This window comes from Saccoglossus kowalevskii, chromosome 1 (assembly GCF_978046115.1).
Source record: "Saccoglossus kowalevskii chromosome 1, keSacKowa6.1, whole genome shotgun sequence".
NCBI classification, from domain to species: domain Eukaryota; kingdom Metazoa; phylum Hemichordata; class Enteropneusta; family Harrimaniidae; genus Saccoglossus; species Saccoglossus kowalevskii.
Window position 1 is genome coordinate 22829861 of NC_140641.1, and position 11199 is coordinate 22841059.

The 11199-nt window shown below is 39.0% G+C and overlaps 2 protein-coding genes across 2 annotated transcripts; both read left to right on the forward strand.

The window, feature by feature from the left end:
• The first annotated feature begins 429 nt into the window (after positions 1 to 429).
• On the forward strand, positions 430 to 8696 carry LOC100368414 (uncharacterized). Its single transcript, XM_085499822.1, has 26 exons — positions 430 to 574; positions 937 to 1025; positions 1138 to 1168; positions 1307 to 1503; positions 1683 to 1839; positions 1981 to 2105; positions 2227 to 2517; positions 2667 to 2765; positions 2878 to 3016; positions 3248 to 3370; positions 3623 to 3745; positions 3923 to 4045; positions 4271 to 4393; positions 4559 to 4684; positions 4830 to 4952; positions 5057 to 5182; positions 5295 to 5537; positions 5638 to 5889; positions 6025 to 6270; positions 6391 to 6626; positions 6735 to 7009; positions 7093 to 7349; positions 7477 to 7661; positions 7908 to 8079; positions 8259 to 8276; positions 8398 to 8696. The coding sequence occupies exons 2-26, from the start codon at positions 945 to 947 to the stop codon at positions 8679 to 8681; spliced, it is 4155 nt and encodes a 1384-aa protein (XP_085355948.1). The 5' UTR covers positions 430 to 574; positions 937 to 944; the 3' UTR covers positions 8682 to 8696.
• A 195-nt stretch (positions 8697 to 8891) lies between these two features.
• Positions 8892 to 10551, forward strand: LOC146750458 (rheacalcin-1-like). Its single transcript, XM_085499826.1, has 4 exons — positions 8892 to 9174; positions 9309 to 9636; positions 10224 to 10302; positions 10439 to 10551. Exons 1-3 carry the CDS (start codon positions 8919 to 8921, stop codon positions 10294 to 10296), a joined length of 657 nt encoding a protein of 218 aa, XP_085355952.1. The 5' UTR covers positions 8892 to 8918; the 3' UTR covers positions 10297 to 10302; positions 10439 to 10551.
• The last annotated feature ends 648 nt before the right edge of the window (positions 10552 to 11199 follow it).

Sequence of the window (11199 nt, forward strand, 5' to 3'; positions counted from 1 at the left end):
TGAACCGAAAATTTAAAACGAATAAATTATGATTTTCTTTCTAATGGTTCTCGAATCGACAGCTTGTACACGTGTAGATAATGGTGCATGTGTAGCTATAGTCTGATATACTTTAATGAACACATTACAACATTCAAAACTTTTCTAGATAAACAACGTAAACAATGTTCAATCTGGGTTTATAGTTCACTGACACACGCCGTAAACCATGCATTCGACTAATCCGTGGAATACTAATAAATAAACTGGAATGTTGACCACCGTCATATCATATTACTGATTAAAATGGACAACCAAACACCGTATGTGATCAGTGCACTACCCAATTAAGTTGTATTCGATGAAACAATATGTTATATTATAATTACAACACGCAACTCAAATAATCTTAATTAGGAACTACTTAACTTGGTATCGTAAGGCGGATACGACTGATTTCGAGAGAGTAAACTGGCTTAAATGTATTCCTCATTTGCATAATTAAAAGAACAACGAAACCTTTTGCGAGATTAAAAGTTGGAGAACGCATTAGAGTACGGGGACGTAAAAAGAGAGGAAGAGACCGAATCATTAGGTAAGCAGACATTGATTGCAGCGTATTTTATTTATCTATTATTTAGTTTATTAGAATATATGTTCTTGCTAATCTACCGGAATAAGTGTGTAGCTCCTTTGCTTTTATAATAACCTGCCTGGAAAAGTGATCAGGTATTTGATCTAAACTGTTCATTATTGTAGTTAGAAACAAGAAAAATAAAACAAAACAAACTTCACCGGGATGGATGGATGGATAGATAATAATTGTATTACTATATGTGTTGTAATTCTTGTTTCACATCACTATCGTGTGCAATTTACTACATATTTAAATTCGCCAAGTGTGTTTACCGAAACATAGTAATTGTGTCCTTATCGTATTAATGTTTGTATTGCAAGATATCGCCATGAAGTGTTCTCACAGATCGGTGATCAGTTTCCTGGCGTCTATTTTCTTACTTGGTTTGGCACAAGGCTCTAAAAACGACGTAAGTAAAGTTTTCTTTAAATCTTGGGTTTCCTGGCACTACATTCTAACGTCATTGACAATTATACCCATTACCTGACAGCGTTTTAAATTCTATTTATTTGTTATTTCAGGGCCATAATGTGCGAAAAAGAAATGCTTGTGGTACGTCACATTAACTTTATGCCAATTTCGATTGTTTTGTTTTTTTAACTTTTGTTTCACCAACCAGTCGTAATCATAGTAATTTCTGTTTGTTGGGTGACGAATCAATAATACTGTATTTTCTTCTGTATATAACAGTCTGCGATCCAGATTTAACAAACCTTGGTCCTGGAGCAACTGGCCCGATTAGTTCACCAGGTTGGCCAAATAATTATCCAGACAACTGTGATTGTACAACTACTATTCAAGCACTTCCTGGTAACGTTATTGAGATACAGTTCCACTCATTCGATGTACAATATAATTCAATACTGTGCGGATCCGATTCGGTCAAGGTAAGGCACAAATACCCCAGAACCAAGCAACGACAATTTCAAAATCGGCCTGTACTACTAAAAAAAACAATGTTACTCCACCACACTACACACGGGCTTCTGCGGCTGCTGGGTAATTCACAGCATACTATGAACACACTATGATTTATAAATTTAATTGCTTTCATTTTTATCACCAGCTTTTCGATTCCAATGTAGCCGGAGTAACCCTCTGTGGACAGTACTCGCCATTGTGGACGTCAACGGAAGACAATGTGATCGTTAGCTTCCACAGTGACGGTAGCATCAACGCAGCTGGATTCGATGCCACGTACACGGTGATACCAAAACCAACAGGTAGGCCCGATACTTCGTACGCTTACAGTTGGTGAAAAATGTCAATATGATGATCGAGCTAAGAACGCCAATTATAGTTTTATATTTGAAGAGAGATATGCATCAATCAATAATGCTAAATATTTTTTTTCTCGTTGTCAGATACACTGCTTTTCAAATTTGGTGATCAACTCGACCAACTGGTGCCGTCCAATGACGATGCTACAAGTCTTGTACCGCTATCTAATACGTTTCATTTCATGGGACAGGATTACCAGCAGTTATGGGTGCGTTTCCTTTACATTTGTACCGCGCCACGAAGGACGTAGTCGTACGAACGCGATGCATTTTCTTGGCATTACGAAATAATAATATATTGCAATATTTTCACCAAATCTGTTAATATAGGTGAACGACAACGGTATCATCACGTTTCACACAGCACCAGCCACATCATTTGATCCGAAACCATTCCCAATCGCACAACGACCTATGATTGCTGGCATATGGGCTGATGTAGAAAAAGCGCATGGTGGTAAGTTATATTACCGAGAAACCACAGAACAAAGCGTGCTGGACCATGCCACTGACGTCCTAAGGGAATGGAACTTCGGATTTGCCCTAAATGTTGAGTTTGCGTTCGTTGCCACGTGGTATGAAAACGGATTTTTCGGTTCCAATGCAGCTACGAGGAATAAGGTAACGTATTAGTAGACGTCATCGTTGTGTATAAACAACAACATGTTTTAATGAATAATATCCGACGTTACCATGGTTAATTGTTAATTCATTAATCAGAATTCAACATACTCTGCGTTTTACATCAATTTATTATTTCCAACTTACAGAGAAACACTTTTCAAATTGTACTTGCTATGGGGAATGACGGCTGTGGTTACGTTATTTTCAACTACGTGAAAGTCAAATGGTTCAGTAGTGGAACTCTGGTAAGAAGTCTTTAGTATTTAGATTTGATATGTCGAAACATGTAGTACATATTATGTCGTGCTAATTTACTTTGACACCAAAGGTATCCCTTTTATTTTATCCTCGTCTCAGGCCGGGTACGATGCTGGTAGTGGAGCTCCGGGCACATTCGTTGTAATCGATGACTCAGACACTCCTGCTGTTGTCGATATCACCTCAGATTCAAATGGAAACAGGGAGGGACGTTTTGTTTACAAAACATGCTCCAGCTGTAAGTAATACACCAACTGTGTTCGGGTGTGACAGTTTAATAGAAAGCACTGTGTCCTCTGATGGTTCAGTGATGATATGCGTGCATCTTATGTTCTTGTCAAATAGAACAATCGTGGTGACTTCGGCAAATGTTACGTTCTTGTGGGGACGTAATTAGTCAGCGTCCACTTATTGAACCCTCATTATTTGTGCGAAAATATAACGTATTTGCAATTTTGATTCTACTCAGTTGTCAGTGCTTGTGACACGCTCAATGGAGGTTGTGAACAACTGTGCGAAACCCAGGGCGTCACTGTTACGTGTTCGTGTGTTGAAGGGTACGAACTTGATGCCGACGAGCAATCCTGTAACAGTAAGTTTTAATCATTCATTTCATACAATGATTTTATTCGTAAATCAATTAGGTTGGCGATAGTATCGCAATACTACTGAACGCAGCGCCCTCTTTCCTCTGAAATGGCTCATTCCCTAAAGTTGAAAACCAGCCTTTGTTGTCTGAATGATACGTGTCAATATCAGTACAAACACTGTATAAGTACACACACCGACAAATTAGCATTATTCAATCTAAGTGATTCTTCATTCTTGATTTTCCAACGCCCAGACGTTAATGAATGTAACACCGACAATGGTGGATGTGAGGTCACGTGCTCCGATACCATTGGTTCATTTCAGTGTTCTTGTGACGATGGGTTCGTGCTTAACTCGAATGGCTTTTCTTGCGATGGTAAGTATTCACACTTTACTACATCTGTCATTACAATTACTGATAATAATAATTGAATCGCCAATAGGTAGGGGGGTTGATGAGATTTTTTTCTCAAGTCAGCCTTAACATATTTAGATTAACATTTCCAACTAAGCGCATGCGCTGAATATAGAAATATTTTATTGCTTTCTTCAGATGTTAATGAGTGTAACGAGGGAACCGACGACTGCCAGCAAGTATGTGTCAACACATTCGGGTCATTCCAGTGCGCCTGCAACGCCGGCTATACAAAGAACGACGACGGGAAAACGTGTGATGGTAAGACGTGATGACAACACATCTAGATAGAAGTCCATAAATGGACAAAATGAATGCTTGAATGCCACCGGAATGGAAAAGTTTTAGATTTTAAAATATTCATATAAACATTCGTATTGGTTCGCAAATGCTTTCCATCAAACAGAATCCGTAAACTAACAATGCTAAAACATCAAGCTCAATTTCTTGAAGTCAGTCCTAATATTTTGTTTTATTTATTTCAAGATGTTAACGAATGTTTTTTCAACATCGACATTTGTGAACAAATTTGTGTCAACGACGTCGGGTCTTATTACTGCGATTGTGCATCCGGGTATACACTCAATACAAATGGTTTCGGTTGTGACGGTACGTATTTTCTCTATGGTAACAACACTGCTAACATAGTAGTGTTCGGTCGGAAGTATGATAGCAACGTGTCGAAAATCGACTTTACGAATTATATGTTTCGAAAAAGTACAGCCACGCATTGTCGCAGTCAATAATGCAATCTAATTTTGCTTTGTTCCCAAGACATTGACGAGTGTGATCAAGGTACGGCTGGATGTGATCACGACTGTGTAAACGAAGATGGCTCTTTCTACTGTATGTGTGATGATGGCTGGAGGCTGGACGTCGGTGATGGTAAAACATGCAACGGTGAGTAAAACAAAAACACTAATTCGAAAGTTGGTATCTGTAAGATATGAGACTCGGAAGTTTGGTATCTTCCTCGTTATACGCGTGAATTCATTTATTGAAATATAGTATACAATATTTGACGACGATGTGTTTTCTATTGTAGATATCGATGAATGCGATGAGGGCATTGACGACTGTGACCAAAACTGCCACAATACAGATGGCGGCTTCACGTGTTCATGTACCGAAGGCTACCAACTAAGTGCAGATGGGAAAACATGTTCAAGTACGTTGTATTTTGTTTTGACGTCTGTTATGTTGAATGAATATAATAATATTTTTTTTCATACTCAAAAACGTTTTTATTTTTTTTATTCTTTTATTTGTTAGGTTCAAATCCATGTTTAATTGGGAATGGAGGTTGCCAGGATGTATGTGTACAAACCGGACCCGGGAGTAACGAATGCTCATGTTCAGGTTGTCTGGAGCTCGCTGCTGACGGAGTGTCTTGTATTGGTAATAATTCTGATACGAATAATGTAGTTGTATTTCTAGTATGTTTGGTGGACCGTCCACAGTTAGGTGTTATGTAATACACCCTATTTATTTGGTCATGACTTTTTTGCAGATACTGTAGCTCCAACCATTGTCTGTGGACCTGATGTTGGTGCTACTTTAGATTGTGGATGTGACGGAGTTGAAGTGTGTTGGAAACCGCCAATTGCAAATGATAACTGTGGAAATCCCATTATCACGGTTTCACACGAGGAATCCGATTTGTTTTATGAAGGCACAACACAAGTGACGTTTGTGGCCACGGACGGAGCTGGTCACCGAGCATCGTGTTCGATTGCAGTTACTGTTGTATGTGGTGAGTTGTGTAGATTTCGTAATGAACAGATGATTTATTGCTTTCATTGCAATTTGTGCAAGTCCATATCTGAGACAACTTATCCCATTTATTCTGCCAGATACACAGCCCCCGAAATTCAACGAATGCCAGCCAGATATAATACTGTTTGACTGCGAGAATGACGGCGAGGCAGTCGATTGGGAAATTCCCACCGCTAGCGATGGGTGTGGCGGAGATGTGGATGTAAGTTGTAGCTCTATGCCAGGAGCATTTATACCATCCTGTGGGTCGTCCGAAGAAGTAACGTGCACCGCTACAGATGACCAAGACAATTCAGTGTCACACACTTTTAGCATTACTCTCATATGTGGTAAGTATTTTGTTGCACACAAGCTGCACAGTACACGTATCGCTGCTCATTTACCAGGATCGTTCATGTATTGACCATGCAAAAAGAAATATTGTCGAGACATTGAATACTTACTATCTATTACTGTTACATTAGACTACAACCCACCAACCATCGATGATTGCCCGGCTGACATCGTGGAAAGTACGACCAATGAAGATGGTAAAGTGGTTGACTCCTGGACCCTGCCAGGTGGCTCTGATGACGAGTGTGACGTGACAGTCATGTGTACTCACAATCCTGGAGATTTCATGCCATGTGGCGTAACAGAGGTGACATGCACATCAACGGATGATGCAGGGAATTCTGTGTCCTGTTCTTTCCAAGTAAACATTGTATGTGGTAGGTACACCCTCTATAATATGCTCCATTTGAAACACAATGTATACCCGAAACCCTAATGTGAATGCCTTTCCCCAACATTGTCCTGTTTCATATAACGAACACTATTTTTGTTTGCAGAATGCGTTTGCTCTGTCGGAGGAGACCCACACATCACCACATTTGACCAGACTCAGTTCTCGTTCCAAGGAATTTGTACATACGTTCTGGTAATAGATGAACTCGCCGTGTACCCAGAATTCCAGATCCATGCCGAAACAGTACCTCACCCTTCATTGCCCACTTCCCAAGTAGAGAAGGTGACAGCATTCATATTCCAACAGAAGGTCGAACTGTTACAGGATGACAAAGTTAAGGTAGGCCATGCAAATAAATTCTTGGAGGTCGGTCATAAATAGAGGCAAGATGGGATGCGCATTCGTTAATAATGCTATTGACTAATTACGTTTACCCAATTAACATAGATTAATGGATTGAATGTTGAGCTGCCACATTCCACGCCATTCTATGAAGCAAGACGTGTAGGGTTCGAAGTTCTTTTTAAATACTACGGGAAATTCTGGATCAGATGGAATGGCCGTAACAGAGCTGTCATTGGTTTAGACAGTACTTATAGATCTAATACCCTCGGCCTCTGTGGTCCATGTGACGGAGACGATAGTAACGACATGCTATTGCACTCTAGAGCGATTGCATCCACAGTATATGAGTTTGGCAACGACTGGAAACTAGATGAAAGGTAAGACTATTTACCTTATTTTATAACATTCATGTCGATTTTGAATGTAATTAAAAAAATAATTTGGCTGTAATCTGTTTCAGTTGCGCTGATGTCACTGACGATATTTCGTGCGACGTAGACGATACACCTTTCAGAGAGGCGTGTGGGATCATATCTGATAGTAACGGACTGTTCGCTGATTGCCACGATGTATTGCCGTATGCTCCCTATTTCGAAGAGTGCGTGAGTGAGATGTGTCTTAAAGGCGAACTGACGTGCGATGTATTGGAAGCTTACTATTCAGACTGCAAATTGGCGAATGTTAACTTGCCAACATTCCGAGAAGACACTGGCTGCAGTAAGTCACCATGATATTTATAATCCACGATAGTGAGCATCTTATAATGACGTAATATGCACACTAAGCTAAAAAATACAAAGCTGACTAACTTTGCCAATTTCTTAACCCTTCTTTATACCTCAAGGTGTGGATTGTCCGCCTAACAGCCATTATGACGACTGTGTATGCCCCACTGACTGTTCAGCGACGGAAGAGTGCAATGAACCATGCGTTGAGGCCTGTGTCTGCGATGAAGGCTATGTCTTGAGCGATGACATATGTGTTCCAGATGGTGACTGTGGATGTGTTGTAGATGGAGAATATCACCCAGTGAGTGTGTCCCCTCTGTTTAGTAAACAGCTAGACTTAGTAGTATGCGCCCGAATAGATATAGCCTATAGGTTAGGGGGGAGCCGAATATTGCCATAGACAATGATAGTTGCAAAGTTAAAAAGTAACACTTTTGTCGTACAGTATGCATGTGGAATTATTTCCCCACGCCCACTGCTCCAGATAACTTGCACAATATATCTTCACCGATCAACACTTATTAGATATCGTTCTCATCGTTCGTAGATTGGAGATATCTGGTATAATTTGGACTGCACGCTACAATGTGAATGCCTTGATGATGGAACTGTCCATTGTGTACTCATACCTTGTGGTGAGGAAGAGATTTGTACAATCGTCGACGGAGAAAGAGATTGTTTCTGTCTAGATGTGGTGGAAGAAACTGGCGAATGCCAAGGTAAGTAATGTGTTTGCCGCGACACTCGTGCACTCGAATCGTGCTTTCGAACTGCTAGTTTTAATGACAACAGTCACTAAGTATATATATATATATCGTTAGATATCGTTATATATATATATATATATAACTTATATCTTCATCTATACTAATATTTATATGCTGTTGTTCCATTTCAGAACCCTGTTATCCACACGGTACGTACTGTTCAATTCAACATAAGGTAGTTACGTTTTAAACTACACCGTGTTGCAGAATCAAAGTCATAAATATGTAATTTCAATTCTAACTATAATTGATTTCCCCTGTCTATTGCAGAGTTTGTAGTCGATATAACCTGCCCTATTGACATGTCAGTTGACGACGACGATTTCGATGATTTGGTTACTGTTTACTACGATTTGGCGGAGGCAACCATAGACGAGGGAAATGTTCTGGTGGAATGTCTTCCACCGCCAGGTTACGCGTTCCCAGTGGGAGTGACGGAAGTGGTGTGCACTGCGTATACCCCAAATCCGAGTATCTCAGCTGAGTGTTCTTTCTTTGTCGAAGTAATTGAAGGTACATGTGAAACAGTAAAATTGTTTTTTTTTATTATATAATATTAATTTCACATGTCGTATACTGCAATGTACAAGTCCAATTTTAGTGGTAACCATTACTAATTCAATGTTAATTTCTTTTATATTTTTTGGACATTTTTCACAGCTGATGGTAAGCATTTATTTATTTATTTGTTCATTCCCACCTTCCTTACCCCCTCCCCTCCATCCCTTCCTTACACACTTATTTTTATAAGTCTTATAATTTATATAAATCTGCCTTCTCATTATCGTACAATGCCGCACTTTTTTTTACATATTCCAGACGAACCACCTGTCATAACATGTCCAACTGTACCCTCCGTGTGGGACATAGACGAGGATGGCGAAACTGTGACATATGAAGCTACTGCCACTGACAACGTTGGTGTTGTCAATATTATATGTACTCCAGCATCAGGCTCTGTCTTCAGCATCGGTTCAACAGAGGTAGAATGCACCGCATACGATGCCATGGGGAATTCCGCTAGCTGTACATTTGTAGTAACTTTGAGTAAGTGGTTACGTAATATATATTATCATTTCATTATTGTTGGCGACCAAAGAATTCTCCAGTACATTACTCAAGTAGAGTAGTATGAATAATTTGTGGTATGAATTAAACCTGGTATCTATGTTACATTTCAGAGCCCGGTGTTGTCGGCCCTACAGAACAGACTTGCGTCCGATACTTGATTTTTACATGTCAAAAGAAATGGATAGATGCCAAAGAGTTCTGTCTGGCCTTGCAACCCGAGGGCTTCCTCGCTGAAATCTACAGTGAAGCCACCAACAACGCACTTGCCGAGTACATTCAAAATGGGGGCCCAGGATTGACATGCGATGATTACTGGATTGGGCCGAAGTATTTCAGCGGCGAATGGAATTACCGTGGATATAGTAAGCGGGATATCTGCTACGAGAATTGGCAATCCGGTCATCCTAAAAACCAGAAGAATCGATGTGGAGCATTCAGGTAAATTAATTGTGGCCATTTCCGAATAATAAGTAACGTGTAATCTATCACACACAAAAATAAGATCTCGTAAATCCGAACATAGCCATTTTATAAATAATATTGTATTGAGTGACGAACGTTTTAATTATTTCAGTATAAATTAGAGGGGTGTCATTAATGGGGAGAGTGATCGATAATTACATAGTATTAGTCACATTATGCATTGATTTTGACACCGATACAATTCAGTAAATACGCGTAGCTTGCCTTCCTTATGACGTCATATGTTGTTTTTTTTCAGTCCATGCGCACACATGTCAATTACATTTCTAGTTACAGCCTTACACGCAATAATCAAATTCGTGTTACAGTGTGCTGCGCTCATTGCGGACAATATAATATTAGCTAATTATACCCGTTCCATTTATTCTTCTTTAGGCTTTGGCAAACCCAACATATGTTTCTACGATTTTGAATTGATGAATGACAATTATTTCTCGTTTTTTTCTACTATAAGTTCAACAAATACGTTACAATGAGCTTGGTCAAGTGATGACTTTGTTTCACCAGTTCAGTTCTACATTTTTACATCTTTTTTATTTCAGGGGCGGTGACAATCCTGGATCGTGGTTGAGTGATCGTTGCCATCAACCCAAGTTTTTCATATGTAGATGCTAAAATCAGGTGAGCGCGTTGAACGTTAAAAGACACCTTGTATAACAAAACGACAGATTACATGTGTTATCAATAGTAAAATTTAACAAATTAACTAACAAGGCAAATTAATTAATGCCATTTCTCTTATATGTTCTCTCTGTAGTTAACGTGTGGAAAGAAAACTTAATCATCGAATTGTGTTATATGTTATATGTTATATTATTAATAGAAACATGAAGCTCTAAATAAATTATTGATAATAGAATTATAAAAAAAGATCGTATTTGTGTCATAATTAAAATGGGAAAAAGTGAAAATGTCTGAACGTACAATACAAATGTGTGTCTGTTTGCAATTTAATATCTGTCGAGCGAGCGGTTATCAAGTGGTAAATTCATTTATTTATTTCAACTAGTTGAAACGAAAAAAAAATCAAGGGAAAGAGTATTTGATATAAGAATAGTGGGAAACAATCCAGGAGGTAATCTAGTCCATACCCCATTACTACATTAATCGTCACCTAGATTTTGAAATGGATATTAATGTTGTTTTTACGACATTGAGTCATTTGTTTCGTCCACAGTATCCGTGTTATGCTTCTACTCGTAACTTTCTTGTTTATAGTCAACGTCAATATCATACAAGTAACCTGTTGAATACTATGTGGGTAATATTTTTATATTGATTTTTGTTGCATTTGCAGCAAATAGTTACCAAACAATGAGAAATCTATAGGATTGAATATACCTCTCGACTGGCTTCACATGCATAGTTCAAGCCTGTCTAACCGGTGCTTATACAATGGTTTAATTACAACACCTAGACAGTCTGTGGTTATAGCTTCATGTTCAGAGTAATTACCCTTCACTGTGAAGGACAATATGGGAGTTGACTTAAATGACTGGTGGAAGCAAGGCTGGTAAA

What these genes read in the sequence shown, in the direction of transcription:
- LOC146750458 (XM_085499826.1), top strand. Translation starts at nt 8,919, where the DNA reads ATGCCGCACTTTTTTTTACATATTCCAGACGAACCACCTGTCATAACA. An exon ending in TACATTTGTAGTAACTTTGA is followed by an intron (nt 9,175 to 9,308) that starts GTAAGTGGTTAC and finishes GTTACATTTCAG; the next exon opens with AGCCCGGTGTTGTCGGCCCT. An exon ending in AATCGATGTGGAGCATTCAG is followed by an intron (nt 9,637 to 10,223) that starts GTAAATTAATTG and finishes TTTTTATTTCAG; the next exon opens with GGGCGGTGACAATCCTGGAT.
- LOC100368414 (XM_085499822.1), top strand. Translation starts at nt 945, where the DNA reads ATGAAGTGTTCTCACAGATCGGTGATCAGTTTCCTGGCGTCTATTTTC. An exon ending in GCGGATCCGATTCGGTCAAG is followed by an intron (nt 1,504 to 1,682) that starts GTAAGGCACAAA and finishes TTTTATCACCAG; the next exon opens with CTTTTCGATTCCAATGTAGC. An exon ending in AGGATTACCAGCAGTTATGG is followed by an intron (nt 2,106 to 2,226) that starts GTGCGTTTCCTT and finishes CTGTTAATATAG; the next exon opens with GTGAACGACAACGGTATCAT.